Source organism: Phalacrocorax aristotelis, chromosome 3 (genome assembly GCF_949628215.1).
Source record: "Phalacrocorax aristotelis chromosome 3, bGulAri2.1, whole genome shotgun sequence".
Taxonomy (NCBI): Eukaryota; Metazoa; Chordata; class Aves; order Suliformes; family Phalacrocoracidae; genus Phalacrocorax; species Phalacrocorax aristotelis.
Window position 1 is genome coordinate 39,807,197 of NC_134278.1, and position 23,130 is coordinate 39,830,326.

Sequence of the window (23,130 nt, forward strand, 5' to 3'; positions counted from 1 at the left end):
AGCAGAGACCAGCACGTAAAGCATCTTCATCACCCATAAAACCATGTTGACATCATCAACTGCTGGCTCAAAATGTGCATGCTTGTGTTACTAACCATCTTCCTGTTTATATTTTTACCCAGACTGTGTACATTACTAAAATTGCATAAATAATCTACTGTTTTTCCTAATCTTTTGCTTTTACTATCTCATATTATTATCAGGTCCCAAGCAGACAGGCACCATCTATCTTACTTATCCCTGCTAACCAAAGATAAGGCTCTTGGCTGTTTGTGGTCTAAATCCATGTTTGAACAATTTTACTCGATTTTTAAACACCTTACTCTACATATTCTTGTGCTGAACTTAACTTTTTCACATTGGGGACCTACCTGAACCTTGCTCAAGAGCTTAATCACTGGGCTAGGAAAATAAAAATCTTATTCAGACAGAACGAGTTTTTCTAGAAGGGTAATATTTCAGACCTCTGGCTTGACTTTTCATCACTTGTGCAGTTCTCAACATTTTGAACAAAAACATCAGTTTGCACAAGCTCAGAGGTTTGATAATAGTCCAGGCTCAGATCAGCTCCTTCCCATGCTCATCATGCTCCAGCTGAAGGCAGAATACAGCTTTGCCTATAACTGCAATACTGAGCTGTATGGAGCCAGGACTCAACCTGATAGCTAGGAATGACCCATTCCTGACTCAATGCTGAGCCCAAAGATCACACCTAATCAATACAGAGCAATCACTAAACTGGAACAGGTATAAAGTGACAAATTGGATCTCTTCGCAGGCAGAGACACAAATTCAGAACAAACGCTGGTGAATAAGAGGGTACACAGAGACATGCTGGACAACGCATAGGACTGGTTTGGCAGAAATCTTTGAGTAAGCACGCAAAGCACAAACCAGATTAGATGAGCATGGAAAAAATCTGGGGATGTTAGCAGAGATAGACAACAGGATGATCAATCTTTTAAGGATGCTGAGCAAGGAAAAAAAGAAACCAAACCAGGTGTCAGGATGAAAATCTAATAGATTCGCTGGTTAGTTACATAGGAAAAGACCTTGAGGCTAGGTGGAAGGGAAGAGATGGGACTAGGATATGGTCAGGTTCAAGGCATGGGGGAAGAAAGATGAGAGGAGGTGTCCAGTTTAGAATAGAGACCAAGTCTTTCAAGACTTGTCAACAAATGTATATACAAAACTCACTGGGAAAAGTATCCCACTCTCTCTAGCGCTGATCCACGTAACATCATTAGACTGTCATTCTAGAGTTGCTTTCTTGGCAAGGCTCTGAGCAGAGTCTACAGGTGCCAACATTTCTGATGAATGATGTGAGAACAAGAGAATGGAATAAGTTGGGGTTTTGGGGTGGGTTTTTTTGTTTTGGTTTGGTTTGTGTTTTTGTTTTTGTGGAGTGGTTGGGTGTTTTTTAAAGCTTGAGAAATCACAAGTGCATACATTAAAAAATTACAACTGCTGCTCACTCTGTAGCTGGGAACTGCACAACAAAGATGGCATTAGTGCCACTCTGCCCTGTGGCGTTCTTTAATCGGGGATGGTTCCAAAATAATTTTCCCCCAGGATCACTGCCTCATTCAGCACACCGAACAGATCTTTGCAAGTGATCAGCCGGGGCTATGTAGCTGAAGAATGCTACTATGAACCTCTGCAGGTCAAGACCAGACACATGATATGTATCAGACAAGCTATTTATGTGCATGGGAAGTCAGAGTACCATTTTCTTTTGGCTCACTAAAACCCCTACACCCAATTAGGGGAAATGCTAAGCTCACAGAGCTGCACTTAAAAAAAAACAAAAAAAAACAACAACAAAAAAAAACCCCAATGAACTGCACTTACATCTCAAGTACCTTGTAATGTTAAACACTCTTGCAAGTTATAACTCAATACACTGAACATAAAAGATAAAGTGTCTATATACCTTGATTCGTAACCTGTAAAATTAAGTTGATAATGTTCCCTCAAGATTCAAGAATGGTATCAGTAATATATGAAATACTGATGCTCTGACAATTTCTAAGAAAAAGCCTGTAACAAAAAAATTGTTTTCTGAGTTTGGATACCATGTATTTAAAGAGGCACAATAATGAGAAAAACCACTGAACAGCTATTAAGGAGTTAATGAGTGACCACAGACTACCTAAAGCAAATGGTAAGAAATAGCCTATGTTGTAATCAAACCTGTAACAGTCACCAAAAAAAGCTGCATAGAACTAACTTGGGGAAATGCTGGTTTTGAGTACTTGATAGTATTCATAAAATGGTTATGTTTGCATGCAATGTTAGGCAATGATCATGTTGGACACAGCTGTGCAAGATAAAACAAGCAGTTAAATGGATAAATCCTCAAACAGGATCTGGAAATGTGACATGGAGTAAAGGAAGTTTTGGAGCAGCCAGCAGTCACAGGTCAAAAAAAAAAGCTTCAACTTATGCAAATATATTTCAAAAGTAATAACAACAGACAAATAGTTAACAGCAAACAATGTTAATCTATTGCAAACTTGTGAAATTACAATTAAGCAATTTCTAAACATTTGTGGAAAGGACATGGGGAGTAAAGCTTATTGTAGGGAGAAATGCAGTTCAGCCCAGAGAAGGCATTCATATTTTTACAGATAAAATGGACAGTTAACTGCTGTTATAAAGGCTGTGTGACACAGTCATGATAGATGCAGCATAACTAACACACAACATTTATCGAGTGTTAGATAGACTTACCGGAAGTCATCCAAACTCAGGCTACTTCTGCAACAACAGGCATGTAAATTACCTCAGAGCCCAGGAAAAAATAATGTTAAAAGAAAAAAAACAACCCAAATCTGACAGACCTGTGCCAATAAAACTGAATAGGCTTTGACCATCACTACAGATTAATAAAAAGTGTGATACAATTAGGAGTTTCTGACCTAAAATCTGAAGAAAGTGAAATGCAAACAGTATCAACACATTTCATCACCACAATCTTGGCCTTTGAATTTAAAGCTTCAGTTACTGAAACTTTTAGGTCTCCACTGACACTCAGCACAAATGGCTATCAATTTACAGAGAATGACTTTCATTTTTAAGGTTACCTATAGTGCCAAACAGGCAGCTAACTTTCTCTATAACCTACATTCAGAAGTCACGTAGGAATCTAGTTCATTTGGCCAATAAAAAGAAAAGGCTTTGGACTTATTTTATGTAATAAATCCACCCCCTATCCCCCATATTAGATATAGTAAAAACCACTATTAAAATATCTTCCTTTTTATTTATTTCACAGATTTTGAGAACTGTGACATTCTGCATAAGCTGGTACATGGAACCAATGCCTCAGCCATCAACTCAATAATTCCAGCCGAGATGTTTAAATGGATTAACCATAAACACGGTCACTGCACACATGATTTTAATTCACTGGAGCTACTGAATTCTGGACAAACTGATAAGGATTAAAATATTCAAATTTTAGATTTTGTTTTACAAGAGGAACTGATTCTAAGGCATCTTAATTGCCTTTAGTCATGTTAACTGTGAAACTAGAAACATAACCTACCAAGTTGGAACTAATGGTGACAATTACACTACACACAACTGTTTACAGACTTAATTCTGCAGGTTTTACTCCTAACCACTCGCCAAAATTGTTAATGTATTTTCTCATTGGTCCTTTACTTGAAAAATGTTTTAGTTTTATTGCTATTCCAATGACGAGAAATCAGGATGCATCTACTTCTATATGTAGTCATGGTGTGTAGAAAATCAAGGCAGATATGCAGCTATCCAGAAATCTGTGAGTTTAAAATGTCTTTTCTTTTTTTGTTAGACTTCAAGCACAGAATACCTTTAAGTATCATAGTAATATATTATAAATAATTCTGAATGAGGGAGAGGAAATTCTTGTCCTCTCTTCCACACACCCATAATTAAGTTGCCAGAACTGGAACTTAAAACATCAGTTTTCTTTGGCCACACACATTAAACATTAGGTGGAAAATATCAGTTATGGAGTTAAACTGCTGACAACTACAGCTAGTTGTCAAGTTATCAGAATATCCTCAGTGTGACTTCTTTATACTCCAGAGATACTTGGGACTTCTCACTTATTACCTTAGCAGTTTTCATAGCATGTTATTAGTCCTATCTGTACACAAAAAGCTATGATTATTTTGTACAGTTCAAAGAAGCGATTCAACCCAGAAATTACATACTGATAGTCACTTCTTCCCGCTTGTATTTTGTAGAAATTGCTCTATAATTTTCTTGCCTTATAATAAGTGAAATTACTCAACACATTACCCGCATGTACATTGCCCTGGGATTTCATATCTACTATTTGAGCTGACTTTTTAAGCAGCAGTATCTATGCAATACACACACAGTACCCCTAGCAAAGCAAAAATACAGAAAACAAAACTAATCTCTACGGATATAGTTTCTTTCAGCTGGAATTAATGCTAGAATAGGGAAGAGAAGGCAGGACAAGGTACGTGCATATGGAATTATTCCAGATACTGTCCACAAGTAACACTTAAAATTTTTTTTTTCCCCCTTGGCAGTGACTGTTTGTACCAGATTATGCAGAGGGAAACTCCAAAGCAACAGGCAAACTACTTGCAGATAGGACATCAGATAGGACCTCTGTTTCATGGAAATAATTACCGAGGCACCACTTCAGGAACATACAGTACCTCCTATCATAAACCAGCATATATACTCAGAGCATTCAAATTGGTCTAAAATGTAAAACAGACTCACTTTCAGTAATGCTATGGATGCTGTTTGAACTCCAGGGGAATAAACTATAACTGTCCCCAGACAAAATTTGCTTATTTTGTAGCCAGAGATGTATTTCAAAAACTCCAGGTAGAGTCTGCCTGCAGTTTCACCCTTTCCATTTCGGAAAGCAAAGCACCAAGGAGATGACCTAAATGTTTTCACACTTTAAGTAGATTTAAGAAGTGTATGACAGATACTTTAAACCCTTGCCATGAATAACTTTGGAAAGATACCAGAAGGCAGATCTAAAAGGTCTGGATGAAACCCTGTAGCTGTCTTTGACAGAAGCTGAAGTGTGTTTTAAGGTCACCATTCCTAGTGAAGTATCACATAGGGGAGAAATGCAGTTTAGTCTAGCTGCCTTCCACACCTCTTTGCTAAGAAAGAGAAGCTTGTCAGCACCAATCTGAGAAAGCACTACACCAAAGCCTGAATCCTGGATCTACAGGAACTATAAAGACTACATAATAGATGTCAGCAATGGAGATATATTAAAGCGAACAATCATGCAGTTTTTGAAGAACGTTAGCAGGGGAGAAAGGGATCTCACAGTAGTACATCTCACAGTAGGCTACAAATCAAGAGGGCTGCTGCTAGGTGTATCTCTAATGAAAGCAGTTGTTTTTAAATAAATTGCTCTTACTCCTCTAGAAGAGTGCTCTAAGGTGATAAACACTAGCATTTTCTACACCACTATGGATCTTATTTCATACCAAGCAAGCAAGCCTATCCAAATTAAAGACTGTCCCACTGAAGTTTTCCTTCTTTTGGCTAGACCATAAGAGCAATTCAGTTGGGCTAGTCTATGACTGAGCCATCCAGCATAAAATGAAAGACAAGAAATTATGAGACCTCAAGCTTATTCAACCCATCTCCACAGTGGAAGATCACCCATCCATACCACAGGAGATGCTATTCTTCTCCAGAGGCCCTAAGGAGCCTGAAGATGGTCTGGAAGTATACAGCCCAAATGCAGAAACAAGGCTTCTGATGCTACATTTCTGCAATGAATGGGGACAGCTGGGGACCAGAAAACACATTTGACCTACGAGAAATGGCAAATCCTCCTTGTCACAACAGGGAGATTCCCATTGCAAGACCAGGTTGGTTAGACACACGGTACACTGTACCTATCCCTGTAAGACCCGAAATCCAAGAAGACCCAGCTTTGCACCAACAAAATGGTATTCATACATACAGTCAGTTAAATCACCATTTTATTTCAACGTTATCTTATTCTCATTGTACATTTATTTTTCACTTCCCCCTTCTCAAATGCTGAGGTCTAAATCACATTTTAAATCGTTTGATGTAGAACACTTCAGAGCGAAGAGACATCTATATATATTGCTTGCTCTTTCAATACGTAATTTGTCCGTTTGAAATAAAAATAGAAGTAGAGCTAAAAATGAAATCAAATTACTATCAGGCAGTAGAAAATATGGTTTAGTATTTTGACACTTAACTAAAAAGCAAAGAAAACCACCCAAAGATTCTACCATACCTACCTGTTAAACTTTGAATTGCGTGTTGGTGACTCTGCTCCTCTTAAAAGGTGCCTGAAGTACTACAACAGACAAACAAGGTATCAAGGAAAACAGCGGGTTAACTGACATAGGGGCTACTATGCAACAACACTGCAGAATTCAGGAAACAAGAACGGAAGTAAAAGGCAAGCTGCCCATAATCTAGCAGTTAGAATATTCATCTGGAAAAGGACAGACCAAATTTGTAAGACATGCTCCCAGGACTACTTATTTTACTTTACATAGTCTTGGGATTAAAAAACAAAAACCAAACCAGAAAGACGACTAAAATTAAGCACCAAAATCCATGCCTCCTCCTTGTTAAAAATCAAACATTTGAAGCATTATAGCTATTATGGGAAAGATGACCATCAATACCATTTTTAAGAAATACACTTCATTAAGAATAACACCAAGTAAGGTAAGTACCCACTCCCAAGTCAAGTCAATATATTCTGCCTCAAATAAATGCGAGAAGCTTAACATGCAACCTATTTACACACACAAAAAAAATAAATCTGAAAGGGACAAGAATTCAGACTCACCCCTGCATTTAAAGTGCTTCCTACTAGAAGACTTTAGGCAGCCGTTGGCCCAGTGTGGGGATTTTCTTTTTTTAAACTTGCATTCAGAACCCAATCATAGAACAATCTCAAATGCCTAGTAAATTGCTCTGAATGACCTTCCTGAAAACAGACACCTGACTTTTAGCTGCTGGAATGCAGCTGAAGGTACCTAAGTACAACCTTTCAATCTTTCTTTAAGTACCATTATATTTTAAAAAGTAAATAGATTCTAAAAGTGTTTCTATGTCTATCACACAGATTACTTTTGCACCAGATTTGAGATCATAAAAGAAGGGGTGGAGAGGATTTTGTAATTGCAGTGATATATACAAATTGTTACATCCAAAAAATGAAGAGTTTTTTTATGCTGTTGATGTTGTGTGAACTAGAATAAATTAATTTCTCATACTGAGATTGGTTCCAGCTCTGGCATGCTAACTAAAGTGGAAAATAGAGACATATTTTTCAGTTCCACATGCACATGACTGTTGTAAATAGGGTATCCTATAATAAAGTAGAATCCTGCTTTAAGACTACTCTTCCAGTCTTCCACACTTACCTCATCACTGTGACAGAACATAGGAGTAAAAACATTCTCAAGTAGAGAAAGTACATGCTCATAAGCTTCAAAAAGACACCTCATAGTTTGAAGTTTCACAACATCCATATATGGACCTTCAGCAACTATAAAAAAATTGTAAATAAAAGTATGTGTATATATATGGGCATATAAAGTTTGGGGTTTTTTCCCCTGGTCTAAGTTTGCGATTGCTTTGCAAGCTAATAGGTCTGACACAAAATCAGAAATAACGTGACAAACCAAGGCTTAAGCACAATATATCAAGGGGGTAACAATTTTTAATTTTATATTAAATAAATATATTTTGTCATAAAACAATTATGACAGAAGTAAAGATTGATCATATTTAGATTAATTAGTCTTCACTTTTTACAGATTGCTACTTAAATTCCAGTGTAAATTATTCCTTTCAAATTCAAACTTACTTTTTTGGATCTCTTCCACAATAAAAGGGTCAAATCTAATTTTGTCAATGCTTTCATCCAAACAATAAGTTTTGTAAATTTTCTGTACTTCTTCATGAAGAGACATCTTTTCAGTATCTGATAGTTCTGGTCGCAGAATTCGGTCATTGAATTCCTCTGAGAAGTAAAGGAAAGAAAATTCATTTGTTGTTCCACTTGGCTAACAAATACCACCTTGAAGCAAGCTATATCATCAACTCATTTTCCAGCAGATACAGTAATTTGTAAAGCTTTAAAATAATCTCAGGTAATACAGTAGCTGCCTTCTTATTAACTGTAATTCAGATTTGTTCATAAAATTATTTCTAAAAATATATTGCAATTAAAACTAATTATTCCTTATCACAGTAACGATAAATCCATGAAGTTTTTCCGGCAGAAGAATGAATCAGTAGAATGAATCTCTTCTTCCTAAATCATCAAATTGTAAATTGTAGTTTTCTTTTAGCATGATTTCCAGTTCATGCCAGACACACACAGAGCCCCATCAGCCATTTATACTGGTCACCTGCTATTCTGCTGCTACTGCATTCTTAAAACCCAAACCATCATAGTAATTCCAATAATATCTTTAATGTCAGACTAACTTGAGAATGAACTTTCCCTGACAAAATAAAAATTCTATTTAGCACAATTACTGTGCAATCCTACTTGATTTATTGGCTCATCCCATTACTTGTATGACTACTGCCCAGAAAGAAGGAAAAATAAGGTAGTGTTTGATTCATTTTGCAATTCAGAGACAAAACCAAGCTTCTTCAGAGAAAGTCTACCAAGACCCTTCTGGGTTTTTTTGGAGGTTTATTTTCCTCAGTAAGTGCTTCTTATGCAAAATATTCCTATCAAGAACCACCTACAGTAGACAGTTTGGGAAAGCAGAACTTTAGAGACCTGAATGTCATTCATTGTTTTGTAAGTTAATACACAGGCTTGCTGCCTATGAGAATGCAAGACAAGTTTAGAAGTTTATGTGTTCCTATGAGCACATAAGTAGCTGCATGCACAGAGATTATTTATATCCCTCTTATGTAATGATTAATGATTTCTGCAGTATTTTGAGATGAAGTCTAATTTAATTTCACTTCTTCCTGATGTGATACATGATCCTGATGGGATATGAAGACACACCCATTATTTCCTATGCAACATGGAAATACTAAGTTGGCTTTTTTTTTTAATTACTAAACTGAATTGCTAAATTACTAAAAACAAAACCCCACACCCCCATTATTTTGGTAAGACACTAATTACCTACTAGTTGACAAAAAAGCTTGAATAAACCACTCCAACTTAGAGAAACTTCACAGAAAACCTTATCATTGGAAAACAAAAGGCTTTTCAAGTGACGCTTACGTAACGGTAAAACCAAATGCATGCTTCATAACCAAGGCACAGGTTACTGAATTGAAGGTTTCAACACCTTTAATGTTCCTGCTATGTTCCTGTTATTTACAGACATCAGAATTTTAAATCTAAAAGAACATGAGAAGCTTTTCATGATGAACAGCTCATTTTAGTAGTACTTTAGTAACCACATATCTAAAGAAAAAAAAAAAAGGCAGCTGTACTTTGTATCAGTGGGCAGAACATTTTTCTTACAAGAATATTACATTTTAAGATGTCCAGCCTTTATCAGTAAACAGAAACACAATTAAGATCTACAGTCCATGCCGACATTAACATTACCAAGATCAGCATTCAAGAATCAGGACATATTAAAGTAAGTGAACACAGATCCTGAAAGGTAATCTCCTGCTTAACAACGCTGCCTAGTTCTGACACTGAATATTCATTTCAACATGCAAATGATTACAGCTTTTAAAGACCACCAAATATACCACAGCACACATATGTAATCTTACCTACAGTCAGGCAGAACTGCAGCACATGGACTGCCCCTTCCTGTTTTAGGAAGTTCATGAACCGAAATAAAAGGTCTTGCTGATCTCTGATCTCCTTTAGCTCCAGTTTCAGAACCTTAGTGGGTTAAAAATGCAGTCAGCTAATTTTGAAACATTCAGTGAGAACATAAATAATGCAAGGAGTTGTAGAACAAAAACAACAGGTAAAGTAAAACACTTATTCAAAACAGGAAAAGAAATTAATGTTGCCTTTGCTTACAGATGGTTTTTTATTTCTTGGCTCTGCAAATTTCTGAAGGAATGGAACCAATGAAGAAGTAGGTTCAGTTGCTTTCTCAGGCTGTAGAAAAAAAATGACATGGACAATTGGGTAAGAATGCTTCCTTAATGGGTGAACAAATCACTACTGTTTGAACTTTGTCAGTACTCACTGGACTATCATCAATGAAGATCAGCAGCAAATGGTTGACAGTATCCTGCAGGAAAACACAATACAAAATTACTATTAAAGAAACTCAACAAATAGATGAAAATCATTTCACTGCTATGTTACGCCCAGGTTTAAACATATGAATATATTAACACTTAAAAAACCCCAAAGCCTGGCAACACACGTTTGAGAATTAACCTTCAATAGTCTCTTCAACTATTTACAAGTCAGGGAATTTCTGAAGAGACCTGCACAGAACCGTTCTTTACCCACTGAAGAAAAGCACTACAAAGTCATTTTCCTGTTAGTGCAGATCTAATGAACTTCTTATATTTCTGCAGCTACAATACTTTCTGCTTGCAGCTAGGTGATACCTTTGTAAGTATTGCCATTTTCCCTATTAAAATACATGCATAAATAAAATCAAAGATGTCAGTGTTCCATCTTTAGAAATAAATATGCCCTCTTATTTGCAGAATTAAGGGCAAAATAATTGATTTCAATACAGCTGCAAAAAAGGCTATTTACTTACATTCCTATGAAGATACATACAGCTGGAGTTCAAGTAATTGAGTCCTTGTTTAAATGCAGTTATAGCAATTTTAAGGTGCTTATACTACCACAGTATTCTCCAATTTGACAGAAATTGTAGTCCTTCATTAAAAACACATTCTTAAGAGATCGTGCCAATATTGTATTTTAGTCAGCTCAGTCACTTAAGCACTCAAATCAGTTACAATGGACAAATAAAAACATGGGCCACAGGATTTTTTACCCAGTCAAAACGTACAGCAAGTCAGTCATTGTGCATCATTTGCTTTACCACAACATACTTAGTAGGAAAACAGTAATACTGAATAAATTAAGATTATTCTTGTGCTCCAAAGTCTTACAGGATCAGCTAAGAAATCCATTGAGGGAAGGAAAACAGAACCAGGTAGAATCTCTCTTATAAGAAGAGCCAGAGATCTGGGGGGGGAAAAAAGAAAGTCAGAGCCAATACTAGATTACATCATTTTCTAAGTGAGTTTCCAATGCCATTATATTTTACTGGGAAATATTTTACTATTCAATAATACCTTAAGTGTGCTAATATATTTTTAAGACCAATCAGAAAAACCATAAGTAAAGGGATAAGAAGGAGGGATGAGGAGGATGACTTTGGAGTTCAATCTTCCACTCCCCAGAATTATCGTACTACATAGCACGTGGATACTCTGAAGAATACAACTCTAAATAATTTCTATACCTGCACTCTGTTGACTTTGGGGGCAAAATATAAGGAAAAAGAAGTTCAGTAAGTTTTCTTAAGTAGTGAAGTTCATCTCTTCGGCTTCTCAAAGCAACATGGAGTTCTGGTCCATATTCTTCTAAAGCAGCTTGCTGTAAAAATTCTGCATTTTTTACTGCAAGTAAAAAACAGTTTTAAGAGTTGTTTTTCTTATTGTGAAATAAGAGGCAATTTCTTTTCATTTGAGCTAAAAAGTTAATACTTTTTTAGTACATGTACAACTGCCAAAGGGATACAATGTTGAAACTTGACAAAAGAACCTTGGCTTAGGCTTTGAAGCCTGGCTATGCAAAAGCAAAACCTCACATTGAAAGAAGAATTCCTTCACCAAACAACTGTGGTTTGCATGGTTTCCAAAATGTTTTCTCATTTATAATTAATGAAGAACTCAACATCTTGATTCTTCTAAAAAAAACTGCATTGCCCAAAGTCTGCCTCTACTTGCTTTTTTTCCCTGACCTCCTTCATGGTCTCCTATTTATTGGGCTTCTTCCTACTGACTTGCCTACAACACAATTTGAAATGAACATGAACTTTTATTCAATCCTGCTATATCTGTTTCCTGCTTAGAACATTTAAAAACAAATGTGAAGGAACATGTATTTTAAAACCAGCATGGGGATCTGCAAGAGTATTGCCTCTTATAAGTAGCTGTATGGAGTTGCAAGAATACCTGCTTTATCAGATTAAAATTATATCTATTAATTAGAAACAACAATATTATATTCCTTCAAATCACTTCAAAGGCAAGAACTGAGCTGTAATAAATAACACCTAGCTGCACTAGCAATCCAGCACAGCCTCATGCCAAGAACCACACCAGGCACAGGTCACATACTTAACACATACCTGTTATCTAGAAGCTTAAAGCTTGTTTCCAAAATATTGAATTTAGTACATAAGCCTGCTACAGCTTGTCCCTCACAACCAAGAACCATGTGTGGTAATAGCTGATATGGGGGATGCAGGAATGTATATTGCCTGATAAATCTGCATAGTTGGTGTCACTAAAAGAGAGGAGGCATGCACTCTCTGGCAGGGACAGGTAATTAATCATGGAGGTGTCTGTGCAAATAGTGAGGAATTACCAAGAGATGTAAGGGTAAGAAGAGTAGGAAAAAAGGAAATGCCCCCTAAACCAATCATCTGAAAAAGTATTTAGAAAATAGAGAAGGCTAGGCTCAACTAGCAACCAAAGCATGGCCTGAAAGCTGCCTCTGAATCGTGTATTACAGTGGCTGGTTTAGCAACGTTTACTAGAAAGCACCACTAAAAAGTAATTTTCGGCTGCTACTTCACATATCTGCCCTGAGGGAACAAGTCATTTCCTTTAAAACGCTGAGGAAAATGGCTATATTTTCAATGCTGTCCACTTAAAATACAGTTCTTTGCTGCTAAAGAAAGTGCTTCCAACTCCGTAGTAGAAATCAAAGGAAATATGAAATTTGGCATAAACAGCACTGCAAGATAATCCAGTATCTTGAAATTGGTTTTGTGCCATGAAAAAGAAAAATCTAATATGATCACACAATGCCTGGTTAATTCATTACCCACTACTCACAGGACCAATGGTATATATTTATGGATATTAAGCAGACGTTTTGATGGAAGGGAGCAAAGTTCATGACTCCAGTGAAAGTAAACATCTATGCTTAAAAGTTGAATGAAACCACATTTTGTAGATGCAGCTTTGTGGAACCCAGCCAATGAAAAAAATAAAGATAACTATTTTCCAACAGCAAGCTTTCTATTTTGCAAATACTCCTTCAATGTGGGGTTTAAATATAATTTCTACATTAGGCTTTATGAAGATATTTTTATTTGGTTAATAATAAAATATGCTACTGCTCAAAGTCTCTCCATGGCTTATAAACATAAGCCTAACTTTTCAACATCCTGAACAATTCCACTAACCGCTCATGTTAGTGTGCAGATGTGAAATCATTCTAGCTGTAAGAGTTACAGTACAGTGCACGGACGTGCAAATCCTTTAATTTATAACTGTTCATCTGGAACACAGAGGAAAAACTTCAAGAAGCATTGCTAAGTGATTTGATTGCTCTGAATAGACAAAAAAAAACCATTCCTGTTTACCATACAGAGCTTAGTATTTTCAACGTGGGGAAATGAAAATCAAAAGAGATTATTTGTACCCTAACTTTTTCTCTATTTGTCTTTGCAATCTCCAGAAGAAAAATGCAAAAGGATCACTTTTTGTTAAAGAGAAGGCAGTGAGGATGAAAGGATTTAGCAAATGTAACAACAGACATTAAAAAAAGAAACCTTTATGCTTGCCCTTCAAAACTGACAATGTATTAAGCCTTTACCTTTCTGCCGGGCCTTGGCTATCACTTCGATGTGTTTCATTGCTGCCTTGAGCATTTTCTTTGTTACAACAGTTGGAATATCCACCTAAAGAATAGTTTTAAAATAAAAACAAAATTGTTCTAGGTTTTTTCCCCAAATTTATTACAGGTGACAACTATCAAACATAGTAATTTGCTTATATGTCCCCATTTTAACCATAAAATGAACCCTTAAGAAGCCCTGTGAATTCTCTAGGTGAACTGACAGCGTGCTCATTCTTCTGAGCAAAGCATACAATATCATGTAGAACTAAATGCCATAAACAATACTGTTAACACATTCATTGTCAACTTGTTCCCATTATTTTTCCTCCACTGCAATAATTACAGTAATACAGCTTGACTTCCAAGCCGCAGTATAAGACACCTAGCTCTACATGAACATCAGACCACCAACAAAAGCAAGTTAACTATACTCTGCTTCTAGTACTTGAGTACCTTAACCCTCAACAATCATGTCCACAAGGACTAAAAGCAAAGCAAAACCCTCCTCTCTGTGTGTACGAGGTGATGGCAGAACCAGAAGAAAATCTGAGTTACTGAGTTAGGATGACCATTAGTGCCAACAACATCATATGATCCTGCTCACAGGTCAAATGCTCCAGCCCCAACCATCTTGGTGGCCCCTTGGTAGAGTGGAGTACGTTCAACCAATGTCTCTTTTCTAACAAGGAGCCCAAAACTGGATGCAGTATCCTAGATGCCACCTGAAGAGCACCAAGTGAAGGCAGATAATCACTTTTCTTGATCATTTGGCTATGCTCCTGTTAACACAGCCCAGGATACTGTTGGCCGCCTTTGCTGCTACACACTGCTGGCTCATACTCAGCTTACTGTCTACCATGGGGCCAGATCCTTTGCAGCAGAGCTTCTCTCCACAGCCAGTCAGTCCCCACCCTGTATGGTTTCCAGAGATTCTTCTTTATCAGCTGCAGTAGTTTCCACAGAAACTTACCTAGAAATTAATTTACACTTTGCACACCCTTCATTTTAAGCAAGAGCAAAAGACATCTCAGAGAAGCAAAAACATGCAGTTGCAGATGTTCAAAATTTAAGTCTTCTGAAAATGTTGGGGTTTGGTTGTTTTTGTTTTTTTTCCTAATGGAGTTTGTCCCTTCTCAATACTAAGTCAAATAAAGACCTTAAGTAATGAAACAGAAGCATGAAACAACTTCTTGCCAGACAAAGAGAGAGACACTGTAATTGAACTAAGAGAAAAGTTGGAGTTTTATTCATTCGTACAAGAAGAATAGCATGTATTCCTGCACACTCCCCTGTATTATTTGAGGTGCACAGCTATGACCTGACCTGGCCAGCCCAGACAAGCTAGTACAATTGCCTAGAACTGCCTAAAAGTAACTAAATTAAGGTCAACACATATTCACAAGCAAGAAAGTAGGAGCTTCTGCTCCTCAGTGGAAAACCTTGTCATCTGGGACTCACAGTTCAACAGTAATTCCAATAAATCAAGAGTTTCCTATGGAACACAAGGATAGGGGAGTGTTTATTCCTGCAGAGGTAAGTCAAAGAGCTCAGCAAACAAGTAGTTATTGACATGGTACCAGACACTATCAACTTTTGACAAGAACGTCAACCAGCTGCAGGGCTACCTACACCACACCATACAAAGAGAAACCCTTCATTTTCCCTTGAAAACCCATAACCAACCCAGAAATAGCCACAACAAGGAAAATCCAGATAATAATAATAAAAAAAAAAAAAAAAAAAGAGAGAGAGAAAGAGAGAAAGAGAGGGAGAAGTATTTCAGCATATACATAAGAGGTGACTGGTTTGAAGCACTTTTACTTTATTCAACAACCATGCCTCAAAAAATCCACCTATGCAGCCTTAAAAAGAAAACAAAGAAATTCTTTTCACTGAAGCGATTTGTCATTTTAAGTCTTAATTCAAAAGTAGAAGATTCTTTGGTGAAAAAGTATACAGATATAACCCAAAAATAGGGGGGGGGACTTTTTTCTTACACATAATAGTTCCTGAATTTAAAATTTTTATCTCTATTAGCTAGAACTACTGCTTTCAAACATTTAATATAATAAATCCAAATCAAAAGTACAGCTGTTTGGCAAAGGTATAGAACTATTTTATTTTGCAATCAGTGATTAATTTGTCCTCAAATGTGGTTATAAAGGACACCATATCAGAGCTGAAAGGCTAGAAAACATTGTCATAACTCTTTTCAGCTAACAACTGAAGCTTTGAACTAGGATTCCCAAAACAACAAAAAGTCGACGTTTTATTTGCAACTTGCACATCAACTCTAATTTCTACACACACCATTTTCAGTAGTTTATGCATCACAGCTATTAGCTCAGGCTGTCTGAATCTCTATGTGGGTGTGTGCACACACAGAAGCACTCGTTCAGCAGAAAAAAAAGTATGAGCTGAAAAACATTGCATAGCGTGAGACTCCACGCTTCCCTGCACAAGCGAGCACGCCAAGTTTCAATTTTGTCCTAAAACAAAGTTACTGTGAGTATCTTTTTGCTTGAGGTATCTGTACCACTTCACACAAAGAGAAAAAGTTAATTACATTCTTCTGTAGGATGGACACAAATATATCTAAACATTTGTAAAGAGAAATGCATTTCTGTGATGGCCTTTATTTTGTAGTTCCCCTGACAGTGCTTCATACCTGTATACATCTTGAGTTTTTGTTGCACATATTGCCTATCCAGATCCATAGAATTGAATATATGACATTTATTTCATTACTGTCAAAGGGATATATGGAAAATGAATATTTTATTGAAGATGCTAGAGCTGATCTAACGTGATTAATACCTTATTACACAATCAATAGAGGAGACATCATCATTTTCCGAATCAACAACGGATTTAGAAATAGCACAACTAACATCTGCATGTATTACAACTCCAAGTTAAATTTTAAGACCTTGCTCTAGGTTTTCACTTTGAAAGATCTACTCCACTTTCACACCTCCATATAATGTCTGTGCTACACAGACATTTCCTAATCTTCCCCTCTGTCCACTTTAACAAGCAACATGCTTGAGTTAGAGTAAACAAGAAAGTCATCTGGATTTGAAATATAACAAGGACAGAATCAGGCTGTTAAACAGTCACGACAGAGTACACGTACAACTCGTAGCTCAGGAAATATTCCTGTTACTAAGGAGGAGAAAAAAAAAAGACGACACATTCATGGTAGTTGCTCCAACAGAGGGGCCAGCACTGAGTAAATCTGGAAACTGAGTTAGCCGCTCTTCCTGCTTAGAATAGCCAGAAATTTAGAAGCAGTTCCTGTAAAACAGCCTTGAAGCACTTTACCAGAAAACAGAGTAAATGTGCTAATATATTAAACACAGTGAATAAAAAAAAATTTGAATCTTTAGCCTTCAGACTGTTTCTTAAGAACTACAGTAATATAAGAATCATACCTCTTTTAATTCTTATAGTAAGCTATTTGCTTAATGACAGTCTATTCTTTATAAACAATATAAGGAACACAGCTGCATTTAAAGAAGTCAAGAAAGCAGAAGCTGAGACAGGTACACTGCTAACCACTTTCTAATAGTTCTTTTTCAATAATTCTCAAAATTGTTTCCACTTGGATTAAGCCACTAAAAGACAGCTAAAAGATCATCCCAAGGTTTAATAATGCCTTGCACTGGTGTAAAAAATGAATCTATTTGCCAGAATCATAGAATGGTTTGGGTTGCCAGGGACCTTCAAAGATTATCTAGTCGAACCCCTTGCTGTGAGGGCAGGGACATCTTTCACTAGATCAGGTTGCTCAGAGCCATCGCCAACTTGACGCTGAACATTTCCAATGATGAATCTTCAAAGATGGCTTATGATCAGGAATGGGATAAGCTCCAGAAGGAGCAAGCAGATAATGCAAAGAAGAAACTTAGATGGAAACTGCCTATATGGTCTGTAAGGCTGACTTTGGAATCACCATTTAAAAAAATTTAGAGAACTCACTATAGACAGATATCAGTTATTTCTGATGGAAAAACAATGTTAAAACCACCTTTAAGTCACCTTACCTTGTGAATTCTCCGAACTAATACGGATGCAAAAAAACGCAGCGTGCCCCTCAGTTCATCCACTGAGGATTCATCATCAGTAATATTTCTGCAGTGTCATGTAAGAAAACAGAATAAAATACAATTAATATTAATCCAGCCACAACACATGTGGCGCTACTAAAAGCTGGAATTAGAACATTCAACGGTGACACTTCAACTGGTATTAATTGAAATGAAAGCTACCAAGTGTGGGCGGATTAAGCAGTCTCCTATTTGAGTAAAACACTCCCACTATGTGCACACAATAATGGCTCAAGAAATATGTCAGTAAATTGGAATTATATACCAATTCCTGCTCTAACATACTGTCTGTATGATTTGGACTGAATAAAATCTGACTTAGTTTCCACATACACAAGTACTTCCTAGTTCAGTAGCCTGAAGGGAAACTGGATTAATATTGGCAAAGTCTTTGGAATAAGAGTACTGCAAGCACATACCCCTGTTAAGCTAGTCAGAATTGGATTTCCATATATCATACTACAGGATCTTCTATACACCAAGATTTCAAATAATTTTCTGCTGTTTTAATACAAATCTGGCTTTGTTAATCTCTTTTGTTTAAAGTTTTATTATAAAATTGGTAGTTTCTCATGTAGCTTTTAATGAAATAGGTAGACCCCTTGTATTTCAGCCCAGCCTCTTCCAACAGAAAACTTTCATTGGTATTTTTTCAACAAGTTCTAAAGCTTAGATGCCATTTAATACAATAATATCCCTTTTTTAAAAAAAAATAATATTGGGCCTATTTCTGGTCTAAACAGAGACTGCCATTTCCTGGAAGGGAAAAGAAAGCATAGCACAGGAAGCCAACAAATGACAGAACTTATTTTTTGAAAAGTTATTACAGAATCACAGGTTGGAAGGGACCTCAGAGATCATCTAGTCCAACACTTCTAGGAAGAGCAAGTTGATCTACTTTTGATGTAACAAAATGTGAAACCATCAATTACAAAGAAAACAAAACAAGAACCTCAGCATATAGCCACTTGGAAGAGAATTTAAATTATTTAACATGGTTTCCACTTGGAAATAAACAAATAAACAAGAATTCAATCTTTATTCAAAGAAATAAGAAAGAATTTAAACAAATCACTATGTCAAAATATCATCTAAGCTTATTATCTGGCTTGTCAGTTTCCATCTGCTGCAATAAAGGATGTTGAGTGAAGAATCATGGTAAAAATACTTTGTGTTGATTCAGGAAGAAAAATACCTAATTCCATGTCTATTGGGGGAAACCGAATGAAAATGGGAAATACAATAAGTCTTAGATGCAGCACCTGCAACTAAACTGAGTGAAGAAAAAGACCATGATAATAGCATTCCACAAAATGCAACAGAAAGAATAAAAATCTACCAGCATTTAAGCATAAATGGACATTACAACATGACTAAAGATATTGGTACAATTGCATTGTAATAGCTGAATAATGACACAGCAAAGAAAGTTACATTCTGCATTAGCTAATGGCCAGATGTAAAAGCCATCACAGTTTTTGGTAATGAGTTTGCACATGTAGTAGATGCAAACATTTGTGTTAAGAAAAGTCAGTACAAGCAACAACAGTACGTTTGAAAAATAAAAATTTTATGCCTATAACATAATTTTTTGTTATTCAGCATCTGATCTTCTAAAGCAATGTTAGCTTGCGTTATATAGCATTGAAATGCATGTTGAAGATGAACTGCTAGCATACTAGTGACCTGATGGTCAAAGTATGCAACTAATTGCATGGAAAAGCACCTCAAAGAAAGCAGCCTGGCATAAGGAATACAACCATCCTCCGACAGATAATCATACACAGATAAGAATACCGTAGGGGAATGTTTGGATTGTTTTAATATAGGCAGCTGACATTTTGGAAGCAAGAGGGTTAGCAAATACCCTCACCGTCAAAGGAAGCCAAGGGATTAACAAACAAATTATATGACTGTATTACTGGTATTTGACAGACAACAAGATACATGAAGTAACTTGGACCAAGAAGTAGTTATTTTATTGACACTTGGATAACCAGTATCTTGGCTAATTGTACTTGGACATGACTTAATGCCACATACTTTCGCAATGCACCATAGGTTTGCAGAGACATTATTTTAATCATCAGCAGACAGAAGACTGGTGAAAAACACATCAAAAACTTGTAAATTCTCAAATCTCTAGTGACACAGTGAAAGGTACAAATAACTCACTAGGAAACATTTTCAAAATTGGATGCATTTTCCCAGAATTTGATGAAAACTTTAAAACTGACAGTATAACGGAGAGATTTGCTAAAAGAAAAAGGCTCAGTCTGTTAATTGTAAACAGTTACTAAGTCCAGTGTCTCAAAAGAGATACACCCAACTGCCATCGCGTGCAAAGTCTTGTGGTTTCTACTGATAAATGAAAACACATACAATTATCAAAGTGGGGGTTTTTTCCCATCTGTCAATTATTCTTAAGAAATTTGGCCAAATCCTATCAAAAGGATGAAGAAAATAAGTTGTAAGCTGATAAAACTGCAAAGCTATGGTTTGAAAGTCAACAAAAATCCTAATTTTTTTCTTGCATTACTTGCTTTTAAAGTAGAAGCAGCTCCATATGTGAAAACACTGGTTTTAGTCACTATCAAAGAAAAATGTTTTCATAGTAATGTACTACAAAAATGTTTTAATTACGGGATTCTAATCTGAGAGATCCAGAGCTGCAGTAGCATCAATGACCAAAAATCAGTAAGCATAGTGACTCATTCAAACTTTCCACTCTCCTATTTAAAAATGAGGTTGGTATAAGCAAGATACTACATAGTTTTATTGTGCAGCATACAACATAAGCAATAGACTCAGACCAGCATTTTGTAGCTCTGCAAATTTGGATTACTTACAACTATGCTGTATTCTTCTCATATAGTTGACAAAAATTCTTAATACACAAATATTTAAATATAACCAGTATAAATATTTCCAAAAACACCAAACAGAAATGGCACCTAGGTATAACTAGCTGCTTTAGTAGAGTTCACTGGATTTAAGTACTAATCTTCATTTCCCTAAACTGATCCAAGTTTAGGGATGTGTGCCTTTAAATTTTAACCTGCTAATAAAATATTACAAATTCTTACAGTTTATTCATTAAACAAACATAAAACACAGCTTTTCCCTGCTTATAGCACTTTACTTCCTGAGCAATAAATCTATTATTTTATCTTGCAACATACATTTCTGGTAAGTGTTACACTGACCAGGCTTCTGAGGGATATATGTCATGTTACCTCTATAATGTCCACAGTGAGTATGCATGGTGCTGCAAGGCAGCACCAGCTGGCAGGGCACAAAAAATCAAATAAAGAAAGATGAAAAAGTAGGGGGAGGGTGGGGGGAGGTAGCTTCTGCACAAATTCCATTCAACTGAAAGAGGGCCAGCTAGCATAAGGAATTATGCCCAGACTTTTCTACAAGAGAAAGCGGCAAATTGTTTTACCAACTTGGTCTGGCAAGTCTGAATTGCCTGCTGGAGGTTACCCATGCCACTTACTCATTTACTTAGGTGGTTACCATCCACGTAAGTAAGGATAGTCTGGGTGCAAAGGCTTCCGATTTGGCTCTGTGAAGAATTATCCAGTCAGTGAGGTTTGTTAGATCAGAAAAAACATTTCATGAATGCAACAGTCCTTTCTCCAGGGTGAGCTGAGCTGTACAGTGTAGGTACGCTTAAGCAGGGACAGTCAGAACTAACATGCTCTAGGAGACAGACCTGAAACAGCTGTAACGCAGATACAGTTCAGGAAGTACAGGAAACCATAGGAACACCTGAATATCTAGAGGAAATGGCACCAGATCTGGCATTACTACTGTTAAGCTGATACCAGTAAGCCTTTCAGGACCAAGTTGTTTCCTGCAGAATTACTCAGATACCACTGCACTGTAGCTCACTGAACTCCCAGTACTTCAGGTTCATGGAAAGCTTATTAGGTGTGATCAGCATGGTGTGAATTTATGAAGCTAGTTCAAAATCCAGAGGTGCAGCCATATAAAACTAAAGACAGTGCAGGAACATCTATACAGCTCACTGGAGGGCAAGACATAGCAGAATCTAGGCTGGCTGGCTCCATACCAAGTGTATTTATCCCTGCACTTCTAACAATGCATATTGCTGTCCCCACCATACAATGTATTCCAGACTTCCACCATGTTGGGTGTCATAGATGTAAGATGTGGAATCCAACTTTCCCTGTCAGTCCAAAACTAAGACACCGAAGACACCTTCCACCAGCCAAGAAATCCTATCTAATTTCATTATGAAATACAGAAGATCATTCCCTTACATTTCTTACTTTATCAAACAGCTCAACAGAACATGCTCTAGTGTTCTGTACTTGAAAGTTAAAAGCCTTGAGTTTTCCAACTTGATCATTCACAATACACAGTGCTAAAGCTCCCTCTGCTGTTTGCATACGCAGTTAAGTTTTATACTTCAGTGTATTCATCACACAAAGACAGATGTGAGACATGCAGGTATTGGCCACCATTAAAAACCCATCAGGCAAAGAAGTCTGCCCAGAAAAGTTTAGATCCCAGAGAGACAAAAAAAAAAACCACAGCGTAAAAAAAAGTATAAATTTCTTTTAGCACAAAACTGAACCTTTCTATGAATTTTTGGAAATTTCATTTCCAGAGAAAAAGTCAAATTCAGAATTAAGGCAAGATTTTGTTTTAACACATTGATGTGTTGGAACTTAACACAACTCAAGAAAAAAAGGAGACCTTACCACCTTTGGAAGAAGGCGCAGGTGACTCATGAGGACTACAAGGATGTTGTGAGGTTACGCAGGGAAAGGCGAACGCCCAGTTGGAACTTAAACTGGCCGCCACCGTTAAAGATAACAAAAAATGTTTTTATAAATACATCAGTGACAAAAGGAGTGCCAGGCAGAATCTCCCTCCTTTGTTGGATGCGTAGGTAACCTTGCCATGAAAGATGAGAAGGCTGAGGTACTTAATGCCTTCTTTGCCTCAGTCTTTAATAGTCAGGCTGGTCATCCTCAGGGTCGTCAGGCCTCTGTGCTGGGAGATGGAGATAGTATGCAGAACGATGCCAGCATGGGTTTATGAAAGGGAGGACATGCCTCACTAACCTGGTCTCCTTCTATGATAAGGTGACCTGCTTAGTGGATGAGGGGAAGGCTGTGGACATTGTCTACTTGGACTTTAGTA

The 23,130-nt window shown here is 36.8% G+C and overlaps 1 protein-coding gene across 2 annotated transcripts in view; it reads right to left on the bottom strand.

Moving 5' to 3' along the window:
* Positions 1–23,130, bottom strand: part of SNX14 (sorting nexin 14) — a 60,752-nt gene that overhangs the window by 27,272 nt on the left and 10,350 nt on the right. The window contains exons 6-16 of one of the 2 annotated variants that reach the window (XM_075087219.1): positions 17,890–17,977; positions 13,820–13,904; positions 11,451–11,607; positions 11,095–11,170; positions 10,203–10,247; positions 10,031–10,111; positions 9,772–9,886; positions 7,871–8,026; positions 7,425–7,549; positions 6,282–6,340; positions 2,734–2,760 (exon numbers count right to left, since the gene is read on the bottom strand). In XM_075087219.1, coding sequence (XP_074943320.1) covers positions 2,734–2,760; positions 6,282–6,340; positions 7,425–7,549; positions 7,871–8,026; positions 9,772–9,886; positions 10,031–10,111; positions 10,203–10,247; positions 11,095–11,170; positions 11,451–11,607; positions 13,820–13,904; positions 17,890–17,977 — 1,014 coding nt within the window. The remainder of the gene's footprint in view (positions 1–2,733; positions 2,761–6,281; positions 6,341–7,424; positions 7,550–7,870; positions 8,027–9,771; positions 9,887–10,030; positions 10,112–10,202; positions 10,248–11,094; positions 11,171–11,450; positions 11,608–13,819; positions 13,905–17,889; positions 17,978–23,130) is intronic. The other variant, XM_075087220.1, reaches the window with a different exon arrangement.